A 19379-nucleotide genomic window follows, 5' to 3' on the forward strand; every position below is an offset into this window, starting at 1 on the left:
AGACCAAGGGTCCTTGGGCTTTACCGAAATCTCTGGCTGGATTCCAGGCTTTGAAATAGGCACCAGCCTCACTCCAAAGGTGGAGTGCTAGGCAGATAATGAGCGTGAGTACCATTGCGCTTAGGCATGAAAGTGCTGTATGGCCTTCTACCATTTTTTTTGTGTCTCGATGAAGCTCTCAGCGAGGAATTCGAGACGGATTCAATGGCAACTTCAGCGTGGGCACATCCCTGGCAGAAGATGCACCTGTCGTGGTCATCGGGGAGTTCTACAGGCCCCACGCAGACTTGTTACAGAACTTGAAAGCCATGCTCTTGTTCTCGCCGGAACGCTTAAGATTAGGGTAGATGTAATCCACTTTTAGCGAAGACTCAATGGCGAAGGAGAGGTTTCTTGCTTGAGGTTTTTTTTGAAGAAGAAAGATTCTGAGGAATGTCCTATTTAGGTTGCATTCCTGCCCCTATTTCACCCGCTTGAGCCATTACGGATCAGGCTTCACATATCTAGGAGAAAGGCGTTTCCCCAAAGTGTCAGCTAAAGCTGTATGCAATATCCACTTTAAATCAGACACAGAGATAAAGTAGTGTGGTGAGATTCCATGTATATGGTTGATTTATAACATTTATTTGAATGAATTTGCCTATCGACAGAGAGAGAGACAGAGAGAGAGAGAGAGAGAGAGAGAGAGAGAGAGAGAGAGAGAGAGAGAGAGAGACTGTGTTCAATGTGCTCTCAGAGATAGGTGTTGACAGAAAAACACTTCCTGCTGCATTCACTATCACAACATTCGATCTGCCTACTTCACAAAAGTTCAACAAATAGCACCAAATTTTTTTGACTTTGAAAACTCCAGCTTGATCACAACAGCAGCAAAATATGTAGCAGCCTGCCACAAAATAAGAGTCGGCCAGTGGACAAATTAAAGTCAGAAATGTTCTTACATCTGGACATGTCTGAAAGTATGTACATGTTTGTTTGTTTTTTACATTGTCAATCATTTTCTTGTTTATAAAATAATTATTCATGTATTTATTGGCAGCATTGACAAGAAGTTTCTGAGCTCTTGTTTCTGTGTGTGCAGTGCGATCTCCAATCTCTGTGTACGAGTGACGTGACTGTGCACTTCAATGAAAGCAGCACATTAATATAGAACAGTGATTAAACTGACTTGGAACTACTGTTTTTCAATGGCTCAGGAACTACCTGTGCCTATCAGAATTGAGTATTCAGACAGACCATGGTATAATTATATTACATAATAGTATATTTATTTATATTAACCAAGATTATTGATTGCTGTAAGAACTGTGATTTTACATTTTTAAAAAAATGTATTAACCTTAGAAGCGATATAAGGTAAAATTTAGCTTCACCAGCAAAAAAGACAAAATGACTTTTTATATAGCTATCATGAGAGTTTTTGCGGGATTACCAAATCTAGCCATTTTATTTTATTTTTTGCCATTCATTTATAATCACAAATCCTCTGCCTTTTTTTTAAAGGAAAACCAAGGAAATGAAACAAAGGTTTATTATAATTAATAAAAGAACAATTCCAGATTGCCAGCAAATCTCTCAACATAAATCATATAGGAATACTCAACAGGCAAATTCAAAGAAAGTGCAAAAAGGCCTGGCTAAACCAAGCAATTAGGACGCGAGACATACAGAACACAAAAATATTTACAAACCGAACAAGACGAACAAAAACAACAGTGCTTAATGGCAAGTAGTTATGACATTGTAACAGGGATTCTCAAGTCAGCACTTCTAAAACCTGTCCTCGGGATGCCCACCACTGCACATTTAGGATGTCTCCCTCATCTAACACACCTGATTTAACTCACCAGCTCATTAGTAGAGACTTCTAGACTTGAAATGGGTATGTCCGATGAGGGAAGACATCCAAAATGCGCAGTGTTTGTGGTCCACAGGGTAGGTTTGAGAACACACTGATCTAATTGAACGAGTCACATCTTTTTTCACTGTCTCTACCCGAACTATGCTAAGTATTTGTAACAGTAACATAAAGATAGTCTCTTTTCCATTTCCGAGACAAAAAAATGACTTTTTCTTGCATATTTATTCATGTCGCACCAAAACGGACACTGACCGTGTCTCATGGTGCCTTATGAACAGTGTAGATGGAAACGACAGAGACTGACAGAATAGAATGAAGTTGAACATTATATAAATTAGACATTCACATCAGAATTACTGTATTTTTTCCTAAAAGTCAAAAATACAAAGAAGGTGTGCACATCGTCAAACCCAAACAGGGCTAAGGTGCAGGACAAAAGAAATAACTAAAGCAAAAACCAATGTGATGTCCGCACACTGATATAACTGCTCCATTTTATTACAACGTTTCGACCAACAGGTCTTTGTCAGGCGAATAAATTTGCAATAAATTGGAGCAGTTGTATTTTTTCCTACCCATTCACTGATATGTCAGTGTATAAGGTCAGCTGTGTCCTCAGGCTGAAGTAAAGCACGATCCATTTGGTTATTGGCACAAGCTTAACCTTTTCAATTTGCCAGGAGACCATTCGTAGAAGGTACTTTAACTAAAAGTAGTGTATTGGGTAAAATAAAGAAAAATCAGGTTCACGTCACATTAAAGCTGACCCAGCAAATTACAATTTGTTGTTTGAATGTAAGAATGACCTGTGCCTGCTACTATTTGTGTATTTTGTTCCTTTTTTAGGTGACAGTAGAACTGAAACAAAATCACCTCATTACGTTCCTCCACTACAACAGGAAAAAAAAATCACTGGCATGAGTTGCAATAGCAACAGAGCATATGACTTGCAACAAAGGCTAAACAAGAACTTTAAAAGCAAATGAATCCGTTCGTTTCAATTAATCCTGTATACACACACCAGACCTAACACATGATTCAAACTGCACCGATGTCCATGTCTGATGGCTTATTAAAAAGTTTATGCACATGGGAGAGAGTAACATTAAAAGCTGACAAGAGGGCCTGGGCGACCCTTTCCCCAGCAGAAGAGGAAAAAAGCTTATAGGCAAACTACAGTGTTGATTTACAGTGCTGAAAGGGGTACAGAAGCGGATTTATTAGTAATGCAGTGTGAATCCATCCTCTATCTGTACCTCCAATGCTTTTCCTAAAGCCAAAGCTAAATTCATACTCACTCTTTAGCACTATTTGTTTCGCTGTCCAAGTTCCTTGGCAAATGGCATTGACCCTCCAGATAAATTTCAGGTGAGTTTGTTGTCCAATAAGACAGACTTATTTTGTTCTTTCAGGTGAAAACGGGAATTTAGATCCACGGAGTGACCTGTATGATTCGTAATGGGAACAAGAGAACTGCACAACACAACCTTTGGTTAGTATTGGCATGCCTGGAGTTTCTTTTGGCTTCACTTCTAGCATTCAGTAGACTCTTTTTTAACCATCTCTCAGGATCAAGGGGTTCTTCCTCACCCACCATGACCAATGAAATCACAATTTCACAAATACAGCATGGGCTAATGCTGAAAATGTAACAACTTTTGCATCCTCACAGTCAACATCATCTTAATATGGTGTATTTTTGTCATCGACTACATTTTTGGGAGCATTACCGAACAGTTCTTTCAATTAAGAACATCTTGTTGGTGTCCTCCATGACTTCACGTTCCTTGACAGTTCCTTCAGTTGGCATCTGAAAGTATCCCTTCGCTCATATCTTTCCGTAAATCAATGAGATATCAGTACTACATAAAGCACGTCTGCTTTAATGCTGCTTTCAAGAGAAAACTTCTGAACCGAAAAGGAACAAAGAAAACCCAATGCAGGAAGAGTAATCAATGATGCAATTTTCTTCGCCTCCATAGAATCGTTTCAAAGAAAAAGGCTTCCTTAGCCTTTCAAAATACTTTGTATGGTAGTGCCTTTGCGAAAAAATAAAAGGGCAGCAGTTCGAGCTCCTCACTTCTTTTTGTCCTTCTGCTTTTTTTCAGGCTTGGTGCTTTGTTCTGTGGTCATGTTACGATGCATGAGGAGAACACCATCTGGGCCGTACTGCAGACAGTACTCGCTGGCCGAGTAGGGTCTGCCTTCCTCGTCCCGCAGCTGTGCAAACAATTCCCGGGATAGGCTCTGAACCTTCTGCTTCGTCTGTCTGATGCACTTATCGTACTCCATCTTCTCCTTCAGCAGCTGAGCCTTTTCACGTTGCAGGTCTTGCACACCCTGCTCGAGGTTGAGGATGGTGTCTAGCTTGCGTTTGCGGCAGTTCTGCGCTGCCATTTTGTTCTTTCCGCGGCGGCGGATGTCGCGAATGAGGGAGAGCTGGTCCTCGTTGAGATGGTGCTTGGCCAGAAGCTCGTTGAACTCCTCAACGGGGAGGTTGATGATCTTTTCATTGGAGAATGGGATGTCCATGGCCCTTGCCCTACGTTCATCACGGCTCGACTGCCTGTCAATATAGTCTTGTGGTGGCTGGAGCTTCGTCTGCTGAATTTGCTTGTCTCTGCCTTTCTTGCTGGAGGATGCGGACAGCTGAGAGCGCTCAGAGTAGGGTGATGCCAGTGGTAGATTGTAGGTGTGGTTGTGATTGACACTTTCCAACTGCGGTATGCCATGGAATTGTGATGGATCTTGGTAGCTCATGCGGCACAGCTTGCTATACTCTGGTTGGTAGCCTCCGACGGCTCCTTCCTCCGCTTCTGCTGCGGCTGCCTCCGAATCGGTACTATAGCCCACAGCCCCTTCCTCTGAGAATGTAGCAGAGGTGGATGAAGATGATGCAGCTGACGAGCAGGATGTCTCGGAGTTGCTAGGAGAGGCCGGGCTATGGCTGGAGTCCAGTGAAAGACCCGAGTCTGAATCGAGCTCATCCTCGAGCTGAGAAGCCTGGGCTTGGCTGAAGCCCTCTTCCATCGCAAGGTCTAGCAGGCTAATTTCATCCAGCATAGATTCTTCCAGCAGGCTGGCAAACGGATCTGGCAGTACTGGAGTGGTGGTTAGGTTGGTTGTACTGTTTAGAGGTGGTGGAAGAAAGAGTCCGGTCAAATTAGTAGCTCCAAATGTTGAATTGATGTTGGAGGAGTTGCTGGAAGAGAGCCTGACTAAGGTAGGCCGCTGTCCACCAGTGGAATCCAACTCGGGGTTGAAGAGTGTGGGAAAGTCCTGGCTGCAGCTGGGAAGCGAAGCCTGGTGGAGACTAACATCCTGGTTAATGAGAGTGGACCGTGGGAGTCCAAAACTTTCTATTGTGACCGATTCTGTGGTGCTGGCATTGTTGTTATTGGGGTCATTATTAATGGTGACGTTTACTGCAGTATTGTTCACCTCCATGTCCTAAAAAAGAAGTAATAAATGTTAGATGCGGTTTGCTCATTGTTGTTGTTGTCCTATCTGTTAATTTACTAAAAAGTATACAAAAATGCCTGATTTAAAAAATGGAATACCTGGAAAAACAACTTTATTTAGTGATTAGGCATCATATTGTATTATTAATTTTTAGTTACTGCTTATTAACATTTAAAAACCGCCAAAACAAAGTCATGCAGTAAGACCAACATGTGTAAAAACAACATTAAACAGGAAATTATATCATATCATGTAGGACCCTACAGACCCTCATAACACTGTGTCAAAGTAAAAAAAAAAAAAAGTAAAAAGACATTTAAACTTGTCTATAACAAGGTACGGTTAATTCAGGTTTAAAAGTGTAATGTGATGCCCCAAAAGCTTAAAAGATAGACATTTGTGAATTTATAATTCATGATATGTACACATATTCAAGACCTAAGAAAAACATTAATAATTTTTACTCAATTTCATTTTATTGAAATGATTTTTTTCTTTTAAAAAAACTTTACCATAGAAACTCCTTGTAATCATTGTCTCTGACACATAAATTAAGACTTTATATTCCCTCTATCGACTTGCAATAAATGTACAAACCTGCAGTTCCATAATGGACATTATGTCCTGCCACTGCTGCTCCAGGTCTAGTGGTGTATCAGACTGCGACAGAGAGCTTTGTAGGGGAACTCCTTGTGATGTTGAAGGAGCTTCCTCAGTTGGAGCTCTCAGCTGTGAGGTGGATCCTGTGGCCTGGAACTAAAAAGAGTAGAAATGTAAAATGACAATCACTGTCTACTCCCTTATTCACTGTCTACTTTCATCTAACCATTCTAAATCCTCATCTAAAAATAATGTTGTCCAGGCACTGTGAAGTATTGACCTCTTACACTTCCGCTATCAGAGCCCAGTAGAACGTTAGCAACAAGTGGCGCAACAGCCTCTGATTGGCTAAGATGCCTGTCACTCATTTTCTCTCCACGCAACAGCCATTAAGGAGGCGGGCCCTGGCGGGGTTCTACCGGGACATTGAATTACTAATAACAACTTTTATTAAATACCCAGTTCTGTCTAATGGTTAAACTTTAGAAATGTAAAATGACAATCACATAAAAAAATGCCATGTTTTAATATGCAAATTTTAACTACCTCTGAATCTTCTCCAAATGGAAAGGTGGCCTCCAGAAGCCTCAGGCATTCCTGCAGGGATAATGAAGTCTGAGCACCGAGACTGGTAAGCTAGAAAATACGAAGAAAAATGTATGTAATTACAAGGCTGACAGGAATTCACTTGCATCTACAGCTGACTTTACTAGCCTTTTTGAATAATCTACAAGCATTAATAACCAAAACCTTGCTGTGCTCCTCACACCTTCCTGTAATCCTAGCATATTCCAGCACATACCTCTTCAGGTATGCTCTCTCCTGTCTCTCCATCAACATGAGCTTGGCTCTGCACTGCCTGGAGATTAAGTCCATTTCTCCAGCTTTCCTCTCTTCCACCTGCCTCCTCGTTCTCTTCATTAGGTTTATCAGCCTCACTCTCCTTCTGCCGACTGCTATAGTTAAATACTTCTCGGCCAGCACCAAGGTCAATATCCTGCCTCCAAAGGATGTCTATGAGGTCAATGTCCTAGAAATATATTCATTGAAGGGGAGGGTCATTAAAGGGCTAAGATTACAGAACATAATCAGATCATTACATTTAATGAGGGACATGATGCAGATTACATCAGCTATTATTCTAATTATTTTGTCTAATTGTCCATTAAATTATAACAAAGGAACCTCTTCTCTCTCTCTCAAAAAAATCAAATGCTACATATCCTGTAAGATCCTGACAACCACAAGAGTAGATGACCTCTATTTAAAGGGTGAGTCTACTGAAAACACTACTACTAATCTCTATTTTTAATTCAGTCCACTGTTTGTTTGACATGTCAAAGCAGTGATATCACTAGAACACGTAGTGTTAACATTACTAATAGCCTAAAAACATAAACAGCTTTACGAGATAGACAGCCCTACCGATGAGACCACACCCTGTCCAGCCACTATTGTACGACTCATAATGTAGAGTAAGAATACTTCTAGCTCACATATAACACTCATAATAGCCACTATACAATGCACTTAATCTAATAGCTAGAGCTAATAGCATAACACTGATCTCTTTTTGAAGAAATCAAATACAAACCAATGTCAATCTAATTACAGTATGCTAAGCTAAAAACACAGCTACTGTACCTCTTTGGAGAGGTCGTCGCTGGTCTCTCTCTCCCCTTGCTCCTGACTGTCCTCAGGGGCCACGGCTCCCAGGCTGTCCTCTCCGCTGAGGCTGTAAGTGTTCTCAGAAGCACCGCCAGACCCTCTCATGGCCGAGGCTTCTGAGTTGTTCACGTCCTCCAGGCTGCCCCCATTGTCCAGGGCAATGCTGGGGCCGGACTGACTGGTTGCCGAAACCACAGTCTCAGGGTCACGATGCACCAGCCAGGCACTCAGCTCGGTGCTGGGCACACGCAGATGATCCAGGGAGCGCACCTGGTTCAGTAGCCGACGAGTAGCAAAAAAATGGTCCAGGTCCACACTTTTAGGATGGATGCCATAGCCGTCCAGGGTGTTACGGAGATTGTGGAACTGCGTCTGGGTGTAGGCCGAGCTGGGGCCCAGGATGATCTCACGGAGTGGGGGGAGCTGACTGTTAAAATAAGTGTCTAAGTCCACCCGTACCCCAATTAGACTCAGGAGGATAGTGAACTGAATAAGACCCTCTGTGAAGTACTTTTTCAAGTAAAGCATTTCTTTGCAAAGGAACAAAAAAGAAAAAAACTCAAAAAGGAACTAAAAAGCAAAAACAAAAAAATGACACACACAAAGAAATGTCAAACCCAATTAGGTTATGATCAGCCTTGTATTCGATAGAAAATCCTCTTCTTTTTTGCCGTTGATGTAAGTTTTTTCTCCCAAATGATATCCAGCTTATATATCTAGAAGCATGTATTTTCGAGCGTTTGACCAGCCTGCATAGAAAGAGAAGAAAAAATTATACAAAATCATTCCAGCATTTTATTTTACAATTAAAATTATTAACAAAAGATGCTTTTCAAAATTACATTTACAGCTTAATTAAATTTAAAAGAACATCTAACATCACAATGAAAGGCTTGCATCATAGCCTAGCTTGATATGTAAATGAACTTTTATTTTAATGTTAACACACATCAGGATTGACAAAAGCTCATCTAATATCACAACGAATTGCTTTAAACACAACCTAAATACAATTTGACAGTGACAGTTAACAGTCTTACAATGAAACTTATCATAAAACATAAATGCATTCATGACCTCCCACCAAATACACCCACCTCAAAATCACACCCACATTTACATCAATCCATCCATCCATCCCTGTAACACCTCAAATAACAAGAAGTACGCAAAGAGATCCCCCATGATTGTCAACAATAAATTGCAGATCGGTAACTGAGCTTCGGCCAAATGGTATTCACTGTCTACTTTCATCTAACCATTCTAAATCCTCATCTAAAAATAATGTTGTCCAGGCACTGTGAAGTATTGACCTCTTACACTTCCGCTATCAGAGCCCAGTAGAACGTTAGCAACAAGTGGCGCAACAGCCTCTGATTGGCTAAGATGCCTGTCACTCATTTTCTCTCCAAGCAACAGCCAATAAGGAGGCGGGCCCTGGCGGGGTTCTACCGGGACATTGAATTACTAATAACAACTTTTATTAAATACCCAGTTCTGTCTAATGGTTAAACTTAACCATTCGAAATAGTTCCTTCGGTCATGCAAAGCTGTCTTGTGCATTTGCAGCAGCCACGCTGACACACACCCCCACATTCGCAATTTCGAAAGCTATAGCTAACTTAGCCCGCTAGCATAGCATCAAAATAGTCATTTTTTCATACTTACTCAGAAAGAGTTTACTGACAAATGACTCAAAACGTCTCCACATGCATAAACAGCCACTGTCATTAATCACTTCTAACTAACTACGCACTTATTCCCTCAGATGTCTCTATGGTTGTCACTCCCCTCTCGCTTTGAATGGCCCACCATGACTTGCAGAATTTCCTCTTGCCGACAACTTGGCTGAAACTGAGGCGCTGAAACATGCTGCCACTGCGCACGCGTAGAATATTCTAGTGCACATACGGGATGAGATCATTCATCAAAATTCCCCGTTGTATTCAAAACCTATAATAAACAAGACAGCACACATATATTTTTTTCTAACATAATTTAAGAGGTGTAGCTGGCTATTTAACTTCTATTATTTAGCCTCACTTTGTTTTTTCCACCATTGTTTTGATCAGCTCAGAACGTGGCGTGGGAATGCTAATTTTGTAATATTTGCAATGTTCTAAAGTGGCTCCCTTCCCAAAACAACAAAATTATTGACAATCACTAAAACACTGGCCCCCACAAAATATGATGTTGAAAATAATGAATGGTTCATGTTTTATACCAAAAAAGTATTATCACGTAGTTGTCACGTTTTACACCATTGAATCAGTGTATGCTTATCTTTGAAAGTTTATTTCTTTATGGGCACATACCTTAAAAGTCTTGGCTACAAAGCTTTTAAACATTTCTGCCGATGTTTAGAAAAAAAACAATGCACAGAGAAAAAGGGTGTCAAAATTGTAACTTATGTCTTATGTTGCTGGGGCAGTATGACATCTTTTTTACACACTTTTTCTCTGTGTGTAGGCTATATAGCCTGGCTACGGCATTGACAATTATTGACATCGTTGACTCTCTATACACTCTGTGCACTAGTGACTATATAAATGTTAATGGCACCTGCAATTATATAAATATATTATAGGCTTTTCATCAACATTTCAACATTACAACTATTATTAAGCACACAAATCAGCAACCATAAAAAAATGACAGTGTAATAAATAGTGTTATTTATTGTTCATTAAATGATAAAACTTTAAACAACTTGACTTAATTAGGTAATTTACTATAAAAAAATTTATTTACTTTTAGCCACTGGATGGCGCTCATTGAATTTGTTTGACAGGCCATATAGGGCAGACAACTCAATATCGCAACATTCTCTCTCTCTCTCTCTCTCTCTCTCTCTCTCTCTCTCTCTCTCTCTCTCTATCTCTCTCTCTCTATCTCTCTCTCTCTCTCTCTCTCTCTCTCTCTCTCTCTCTCTGTCTTTTTTTTTTTTTTTTTTTTGCTTGAAGGGTTTTGAAATACAGCTATTTTGACCCTTAAGTGTTCTTCAATAGATATCTATAAAACATGCTTCTATGTGTCAAATGCTTGCGTCAGTCAGCCTTGAGAGAGGCTGTTGGAAAGAGAATTGAATTGCCTCCAGTTTTTCTCTTTTATCACTGATAAAAGTGATTTTTTTTTTGCAACAATGGTACAAAATCATAGAGAAAATTATTAATTCACATATCATAAGACAAGGGTCAGAGAGCAATACAAAATCACAAATCTTTTACAAAAGTGTCAAAAAAATAAAAAAATACAACTATATTTAGAGCTTATATTGTGCACTAATATGTGATAATATGTGATAACATCCAAACAAACTGACAGCAAAAACATCCTTGAAAAGTACCCCTTATCGCACAGGGCAACCAAAATGAATTTCTGAACATGCAAAATATACCTTCAAAGGCTTCTACAACTTCACACACACACATATTTTTATGTAAAGTTCATGCCATTTTAAATAGGATTACTAAAGCAAATAATCTTTCCTTCTTTTCACACCATGTGCTCCTGTGACCATGCGTCACAAAAGGATGTCCCACCTTCAAATGGTGCTTGATAGTGACATTTCTTTGATACTTTTTTGACCATTCTAATTGGTTCCAATCATTTAAAGAAACATATACTGAACATGGGGCTTAAGAAAACTTTCTGTTGCCTGCCGTAGAGGGTTAATTAACTTAAGTTTGTCCATAGCTCATTGCCTTATAACAAAACTGTTGTTCATAAACATCATATTGCTATGCTGCATAGTCAGGAGTTGCTGATGAAAAAGCGGAAAGTATTACAATTGATTACTGAAGAAAAATCTTGGAAATAGACATGTCATTTGGAGACAGACGTCAAGCTCTCATTTGGTTATCTGGATCAGCCAGACAACATTTCAAAGATGTCTTTGTTATAGGAAACACTGATACTTGGAAATTAGTTTGTGTGACTGCAGTTCTTCCAACACCTTATCAATCTATGTATGTTTATTTCGGGCCTAAGACTCTTTGCGACTTTGAAAACTCATTTTAAAGGGATAGTTCACCCAAAAAAAATGAAAATTCTGTCATCATTCACTCAAGTTGTTCCAAACCTGTATAAATGTATTTGTTCTGCTGAAGCCAAAGGAAGATATTTGGAATAATGTTTGTAACCAAGCAGATCTCGGCAGTCACTGAGTATTTCCCCCCTACTATGGTAGTCAACGAGATCTGCTTGGTTACACACATTCTTCCAAATATCTTCCTTTGTGTACAGCAGAACAAAGAAATGTAAAGGATGACATGTCAGAATTAAAAAAATTTGGTGAACCATCCCTTTAAGAAATGTGAATGTATATAGGCTATAATAATTACAAAATACATAAAGCTCTAAATGAACAAAGGGGACTTTAAAATCATGTTCAGAAACAAGAAACAAGCTCCTTCCTGAAATAAATACATCATAAATGAATACAGGATCTCTGTAAAAAAAAAAAAAAAAAAAAAAAGGCTCTCATGAAGGAATTTCAAGATTGTACAGGATGAGCTAGTGTGGGAATCCTCCCTCCCTTATTCTCTTATGTTTTTTTATTTTATTTTAGTTATTCAGTAAATCACCATATGTAGCCTGTGTGTGTAAGATTGAACATTTTCAAAAGTTGTTCTCATATTTATCTCTATATGAGGCAATGTTTATTCTCATTGGACGATTATTAGCCAGCTACAATGCATGCTATTTTCGTGCTTGGACATACATTTTGAAGAAGCTTGAACTTAATATTGTCTGAGTTCATTCCTTTCCCACAGCTGACTGAAACGACTGAGAGTGTCGGCACTGAAAGACATAAACAAGCAACATCCTTTAAACAGAGCAAGAACCTTAGTCATGTTTAATGTATTTTATTTATGATAAGAAAGTGTGACTACCACATCTTTATAATTATGGTATTTTTAGTATATTTTTTATTTAAAGCTACAATGTCTCTCTCACAAAAAGTCTAACTGATCTTCCTCACGTCAAAGACTTTTTGTAGCCTACTAATTATTTTGTTGACGCCTCGGGAAACACTTCTTAAAACTGCATGACGAATCTAGCTTTCTCAATTATCAGGCTAAATACTCTGTAAACGTGTAAAGAAGACCGTCGATGGAAATACCCTTTGTTTATAGGCGCCGCGCACAATATTGTAAATTATCGAGGGGAAACATGAGTTATTATAAGAGCACCGCTTATAAATATTTACCTTGGTTACCATAGTTTCCGCCAACATAATTACTGTTACTACAATAACACTGTGGTAACAAACTTAATGTTTGGCACCAGTCTCATTAATAAAATAAATGAAGAGTTGAAAGCTTCTTGAACAGTTTGAAAGAGAATCTCGTTTATTTATTACGATTTTAGCGCAGTAACTATGGTATTTTGGCGGAAACTAGGGTTACCATGGTAAAAAAAAAATGCAAGGGATTTCCTGTTGTTGTGAGGATCTGCCGTTAGATTGAATCTAAACGGGACTCAAGCTCGTGCCACGTTACGCTACGGTGCGTTTGCCTCAAATGTGTTCCCTGTCATTTCTCGGTAAAGTGCTGTCCTTCCACGGGTTCACTCAAGTATTTGAGCTGAAGTAGAATAATCGCTAGGAACATAGTTGTCGGTATCTGTAGTAGACCTGCAGCGTCTAAATCTCAGAAAGAGCGATAGTGTTGTTTTAGTCTAATCCAGCGCAACTGCATTATGCAGAGTGGAGCCTCTTTTTCTCGCTCGCAAATAAAATAATGGGAGAGAAATGAGAAGGAAAACAAAAGCGCAGCGAATTCTTGACTACGAAAACGAAGAGGATGAGGAAGAGGAACAAAAACCGGACTGCTTCAGTGTAAGATGATCGATGGAAACGTGTTTTAAGTGTTTAATGGCTCATTGTTTGTTTGCAACTGTTAATGGCATATGTTTGATCCCAAAAGAATAATTAGTATGTCAACCCGACTGTCCTACAGAACGGTTCACAGAAACGAAGAAAAATGTATCCCTCCAAAGAGAAAGCAGAAGAAAATAGCTCATCCGACGCCGGGCTTCAGAAGTTAGACATTAAGGTTTGGGCTTTTTCGTCATTATTAGTGTTTAATCGTTGTTTTTGATGCATTTTGACTGAGGAGACGGACAGCAAAACATTTCTCTTATGATTCTCACAGTTGCTCCACGTCGGCTGTTAAAAGCGTTATACGCAATACAACCCATAATTTGCTGTTGTTGGTTTACTGCTGTACTTTTCGCACCGTAAAGCGATAGATTGAACGCTTTCCTATCCTGCAGCAGTGGTGTGAGGCAGGGCAGGCGGCCATGCCTGGCCGCTAATGAAGAACAATGGGGTAAAGCATGGTACAATACACCATTTGATCGAAACCTCATCAGGCGCTCTGCACAACTGAAGCCCTGTACTCCGTTTAATTTTACAAGTACAACGTCAGCTAGTTAAAAGTTTTGAAATGTGAAACTTTACAAAGTTTAAAACCATCTTCTTTTCAAATTATTTTATTGGTACCCTTAAACAAATTTACCATGGTACTTTGCTCCAGCCTTGTCTGTTGTGAAACCACAATGGTTTCTCATTTGAATAATATAAGCTTTAATGTCTTTGTTTTAATTTTTTATACAATAGTGACTAACTTTGCTGACAGCCTTAAATCAGCCCAAGTTTTTGTTTGCTGGTCCTTTAGTCTCCCATGTGGGGCGGCTTGATGGTTTTAGTGGAGTTTTGGGCGCTTTTCAGCTAGTCCGGCTTGGAGGTCAGCTGAACCAGGTTAGGATGTGTTTTTTCAACAGGTAGGTCACCACAGTTTTATTTATAACGTTGACTCACATTTAAGTGGAAACTGCTTACCATGGTACATTTTTGTAAGGGTAACAAGATATTAACCATGCCCGTGAATAGGTAAGGAATATTAAAGCTGCTTTTGTTCTGAAATATCAGCATGAACTTGTGAACTGATTCCTCAGTAACTGACGTTCGGAAAATTAGCCAGTTTGTATATTTCTGCTTCGCCAATCGGCAACATAAATGGTTCTAATACTTGATAGTTCAACGCAACACAGTATGAAAGCTGGGCTGGGATTGTTTAGAGTGGAAGTGTGAGAGTAACTTCAGTCTAAATTGTCATGGAATGAGAGAACATCCACACTGACATTTAAAACCTGTTCCTTGTTGTCAAATGCAATCAGATTTGAGGACTGAAATGAACCGTTGTATAATTATCAACGACAACTGACTGAGTAAATAGAAAATATTAGGACTCTTTCTTGTCATGACAGGTTAATGAGCTGGATTGTTCTTCCGCAGACCTCTACACTGACAGTCCTCCTGCTTCTGTGTCTGAGGTAGGATGAGAGTCACTTGTGTTCAGTATTCAAGACATTTGCTTGTTTGCTTGCGAGACCTTTGCTTCTAGACCTGAGCTTGTGTACTTTTATGACGGCAGGAGGCTCATTATTTACAGTCCTATTCGAAGAAGGAGCTCATTGCCATGGTCTTATGCATGCAGAGGGAAATGGAGGACTTGAAGGAGCAAATTAGGTGCCTTACAGGTCAATATTGTTTTTCTTTTAGGTATTTTGATGTATTGAATTGCACAAATCAAATATTTACATTCAATTTACTCACTACAGCATGTGGAAAACTAGCAAGAAACCTGGAAACGCTGATCGAGAAGACCCAGATGTGGTCAAACGGGAACAACGGGACCTCTCTCGGGACCCCAGTTTCTCAAGGCACGGTGGAGGAACCTGTCGAGGCGGATGCCGTGATACCAGATGTGCGGTCTCCTCCAGCTGTTGTGAATGGACAATGGCTGAATCAGGGCCCAGGACCACAGAAACCTCATGAGACCACTCAGAATCATGCTCCGAGGGATGGACTCTTCACAGAGGTAGGCTATATGAGTTAGTCAGATCGTGTTGGGCAACAAATAAACATTAACAGTAAACAACCATTTAATTTGGTGTGTGTATTTATATATATATATATTATTTTTTTATATATATATATATATATATATATATATATATATATTATATTATATATATATATATATATATATATATATATATATATATATATATATATATATAATATATATATATATATATAATTATATTATATATATAAAAATACACATACACACACATTGAGACTTCCATTTCCTCCATTGCCCATCAGTTATTTTTACCAGGTTTGCATTAAAGCTGCAGTCCGTAAATTTTTTTTTTTTTTTTTTCTAATGTATTAAGACAGTGATATTAAAAGACCAAATTCAATAAGCACCTTATTGATGATGTACAGGCTAGCAGATGAACCCAGAATACACAGTTTCTAACAACTCGGTTTCTCATTATGTTTTTTTTTCCATAGAAAACAATTATACAGAAAACGCTTAAACATTTAGCATGTTTGTATTCAAATTCTGGGCTCATCTGCTTGCCTCTATATAGTATGCATCATCAATAAGGTGTGTATACTGAAGTTGATTTGATCTTTAATATAATTTAGTTCATTAAGGCACACTATAAGTGTTTTTCATGTTTTATCATATATATATATATATATATAATATGCATGTATGTGTACATATATAATATAATATAATTTACTTTGTTTACATGCACAGCAACCGTATTTGAACAGAAAATAGAGTTGTTGTTGTTTTTATGTTCATCTCAGTTTATCACTCCTGATCTTTTGGAGAGGTGTAACACAATCACCACTGCCCAAAAACTGACCAACGACCTGCTCCGTGGACTCTATGAGAGAGATTGCCTGGCTTCTCACTCCATATCTGGAGTCATCTACAACAAAAAGGGCCAACCAAAGCCTGCTCTTCCCACCGAAGAGGTCCAGGCAATCCTGAGTAAGATGCTCTTCTGTCATTTTGATCGGTGTTCAAATGTTAACTTATATGAATGTATTATACCTAATTCCCTTAAATAATTCTCTTATAGGAACTGTTCAGTATTTCTTTCCTCTTAAGACCGACGCAGAGATCAAGGGCTACATCCGACAGAAACTGCAAAACGAAGCCAAGCGGTTGAGGAAGAAACCTTCGCTCTCAGGCCAATACGAGTCTAGATGTCTCAATCTACCGAGCCCCAAGTCCCACTTAGATATGATCGAGCAGAATTGAAGCATACAGTTAGTGGATATCAGTTGTGTGTTCTCCATTAAATTAGCCTTATTCGGTGTTACTTACTATTAAAAGTCCTGCACTCCAGTGAAATTGATGTGCATTGACAATAGTCTTCTAAAGAAAGTCACAATGATCTTCGTTCGGCTGCTGGTGGTTGTGTCGTTACTGATGTGAAAATGCAAATCAGAGATTCCAGATAAATCCAAATGTTGCATTCACAAAGGCCTCTGGCTGCTACGAGCACAGTTGACGCTTCGATATCGAGATGTTTAGATATTAATGATGTGTCTCTGTGAACGTCTGTTTTTTTTTAATACTTTGTATTTAACAGATGTAGGATTTCAGGATGTACCAGTGTGCAAGGAGAGTCATAGAGTGTGACCATTATTTACATTGTATTTTCAATGTATTTCTTATTTGATGATGTCCTTTTTGTCTATACGGCAACCGCTTTATGTATGTAGTTTTTTGTTATTAAATGGCAAAAACGCAAACGGGTGAGGTATGATTATTCATACTAGCTTTTCACAGTTTTTTGTTTTAAAAAAGAGGTTTTGCTCAATATGGTTTTTGGTGAGTAATGTGTGACACTATGAAATGGACGTGGGAGAATTGGTAGGTGTATTATCGTGTACAATGCCTTCTCAATGAGGGCCATTGAGAACAATACAAGCTGCATGTGGAGAGCTGGTGAGATGGAGAGAATCAATGACTGAGCGACACAGGCAGAGTGACAACAGCAGGGGTGCTGGGCCAGTTGTCTTGGCAACCTCAGTCTTCTGGGCCACAGCAGTCTGGGTCTCACCCTGGCCATCGCCTCTGAGCATCTGGCCGCTGCAGGGAAGAGGGGACTTTTTGACAAATAAATGAAAGGCAAAAAGCTTTTAGGGCCCCAAAAAAAAGAGATTAGGTCTGTCACCCGGTAACAGTTTTAGTCTTCGTTTCATCATCAGTATGACGTTTCGGTGGAATTTTTGATAAATGCTCAGACCTTTGTCTTGTTATTCTGCTCTCGTCGACTGGGCGGAAAACAAAGTGTTTTGTAATGGCTGCTCTTTGAAGCTTCTGTGTCAGTAAACAGGGGTCTGTCTGGCCTGATTGATAGCACAGGCAATGATCGGGCCGAGCGCCACCCTCTACTTATCATAGCTTCATCAGAGACGGTGGAGGAGATAGGCGGAGACAGACAAAAGAATGAAAGCATGTGCGTTTTGCAAACCACTGAAGTGAGAATGTGCCACAGATATTATCTTGGTTAAATGTCGCCATGATCAATGACGCAAAGTCTACAATACCAATGTGTTTTAAAACTTGTCTGAAATTGAGCTGCAATGCTTCACTGTTCCTTGCCTTAGATGTAGGGGGTGTGCAAAGATGTCCATTAGGTCCTCAATCGTGTGAGCATAATGTGTTTTTGCCATGTGATTTAACCAGTTGCCCCAGGGCAAAACAGACAATATGGTGATAAAGCATCGGGAGAAATGTATGAGTTGTGGTGCAATTCCTATATGCTGTAATATTTCACTATATTTCTGTTAGAAGAATACTACAAATGGAATTCTTTCAAATTCCTTCAAAACATTCTTGGTTATGTTTTTGAAAGAAGTCTATTATGCTTACCAAGGATGATGCGATTTATTCCAGCATCCATTACTCGTAACTTCATTGTCACATGATCCTTCAGAAATAATTCTAATATGATTTGGTGCTCCAGATTTCTTCTTATCAGTGCTGAAAACGGTTGTGCTGTTAATATTTTTTGTGGAAAAGGTTAGATTTATTTAATGAATAGAACATTCAAAAGAACACCTTTTATACATGTAATGTGAAAAGTATTTATTTCTTTAAAATAAATCTTACTGATCCCAAACTTTTAAATGGTATGCTTGCTTAAAATAACACCACAAATAAGGGTAAACTGTATCAGCTGTCTGCATCTCCCCCTTAAAATAGTGATTTTGGCCTATTCCTATTCTGAGGTTTGACCATATAGATATATATCTTGAATAAAATCATCATAGGTTAATCATCATCTGTTTACATGACATTGTTTATTGTAATAAACAATCTTTTAAAAAATCGAATAAAATTTTTAGATGTGCCCCATATTTTGCATGCAACCCTTTTACTGAATTCCACCAGATAGTCAAAACATGTTTTCTACAGGTTTTACAAATATAAACTGCTTTTATCAAGCTCAACCTTGTAACACGAGTTACTGTTTGAAAATGATCTAGCACATTTCAAGGTAAATATGTTAATCAGCATTTACAAACCAGTATTTTTTTCAAACTTTTAAGTCACCCCTGCTTGAGTGACAGCTAAATTTGGACTCCTGTCCTGTTTACAACTCTCCTGTTAAATGCAGCAATTTAATATTTCAATTATCCATTTAAAGGGTTACTTCAGCGATTAGCATTAAGCTTTGTATCAGTAGAAACCCAGTATTATATTCAAATTATCGTACTTTCCCCCCTCATGTCACCCTGAGATGAGAGAATTATGCATTTTATTTCTGAAAAAAAATCCTCAGATGACGCAAATATCATGATTTTGCGTCATTTTTTTGGCCAGAGGCTAGAGACTACAGATAGTAGAAGGAGCTAGTTCCGCATGTTATCAACCCGCCCATAGGGGTGGGATCT

General features: G+C 38.9%; 2 protein-coding genes across 8 annotated transcripts; one reads left to right on the forward strand and one right to left on the reverse strand.

Annotated features, from left to right (window-relative positions):
* Positions 1-1513: 1513 nt before the first annotated feature.
* nfe2l1b (nfe2 like bZIP transcription factor 1b) lies at positions 1514-9452 on the reverse strand. 6 transcript variants are annotated; one of them, XM_079845661.1, is made up of 6 exons: positions 9260-9452; positions 7568-8340; positions 6726-6953; positions 6470-6559; positions 5921-6079; positions 1514-5311 (listed from the first exon to the last, which is right to left on the reverse strand). In XM_079845661.1, the coding sequence occupies exons 2-6, from the start codon at positions 8117-8119 to the stop codon at positions 3938-3940; spliced, it is 2403 nt and encodes an 800-aa protein (XP_079701787.1). In that variant the 5' UTR covers positions 8120-8340; positions 9260-9452; the 3' UTR covers positions 1514-3937. The 6 variants fall into 6 exon arrangements, with proteins under 6 accessions (XP_079701787.1, XP_079701789.1, XP_079701788.1 ...); XM_079845663.1 differs by having other exon boundaries at positions 9348-9447; XM_079845662.1 differs by lacking the exon at positions 9260-9452 and adding an exon at positions 8689-8907.
* Positions 9453-12677: 3225 nt separating this feature from the next.
* Positions 12678-18765, forward strand: LOC307116720 (BEN domain-containing protein 6). 2 transcript variants are annotated; one of them, XM_079801055.1, is made up of 7 exons: positions 12678-13433; positions 13555-13650; positions 14867-14932; positions 15034-15139; positions 15221-15480; positions 16272-16458; positions 16550-18765. In XM_079801055.1, exons 1-7 carry the CDS (start codon positions 13347-13349, stop codon positions 16729-16731), a joined length of 984 nt encoding a protein of 327 aa, XP_079657181.1. In that variant the 5' UTR covers positions 12678-13346; the 3' UTR covers positions 16732-18765. The 2 variants fall into 2 exon arrangements, with proteins under 2 accessions (XP_079657181.1, XP_079657182.1); XM_079801056.1 differs by having other exon boundaries at positions 13034-13433; positions 13522-13650; positions 16550-18601.
* Positions 18766-19379: the final 614 nt, after the last annotated feature.

Source organism: Gobio gobio, assembly GCF_949357685.1.
Source record: "Gobio gobio genome assembly, chromosome: 20".
In the NCBI taxonomy this organism is placed as follows: domain Eukaryota; kingdom Metazoa; phylum Chordata; class Actinopteri; order Cypriniformes; family Gobionidae; genus Gobio; species Gobio gobio.

Coding starts and splice junctions, on each gene's coding strand:
- nfe2l1b (XM_079845661.1), bottom strand. CDS start 8,119: ATGCTTTACTTGAAAAAGTACTTCACAGAGGGTCTTATTCAGTTCACT. Junction 6,080..6,469: donor CATTTGGAGAAGATTCAGAG/GTAGTTAAAATT, acceptor TACTCTTTTTAG/TTCCAGGCCACAGGATCCAC. Junction 5,312..5,920: donor TGTCCATTATGGAACTGCAG/GTTTGTACATTT, acceptor CTTCTTTTTTAG/GACATGGAGGTGAACAATAC.
- LOC307116720 (XM_079801055.1), top strand. CDS start 13,347: ATGAGAAGGAAAACAAAAGCGCAGCGAATTCTTGACTACGAAAACGAA. Junction 15,481..16,271: donor GGGATGGACTCTTCACAGAG/GTAGGCTATATG, acceptor TGTTCATCTCAG/TTTATCACTCCTGATCTTTT. Junction 16,459..16,549: donor AGAGGTCCAGGCAATCCTGA/GTAAGATGCTCT, acceptor ATTCTCTTATAG/GAACTGTTCAGTATTTCTTT.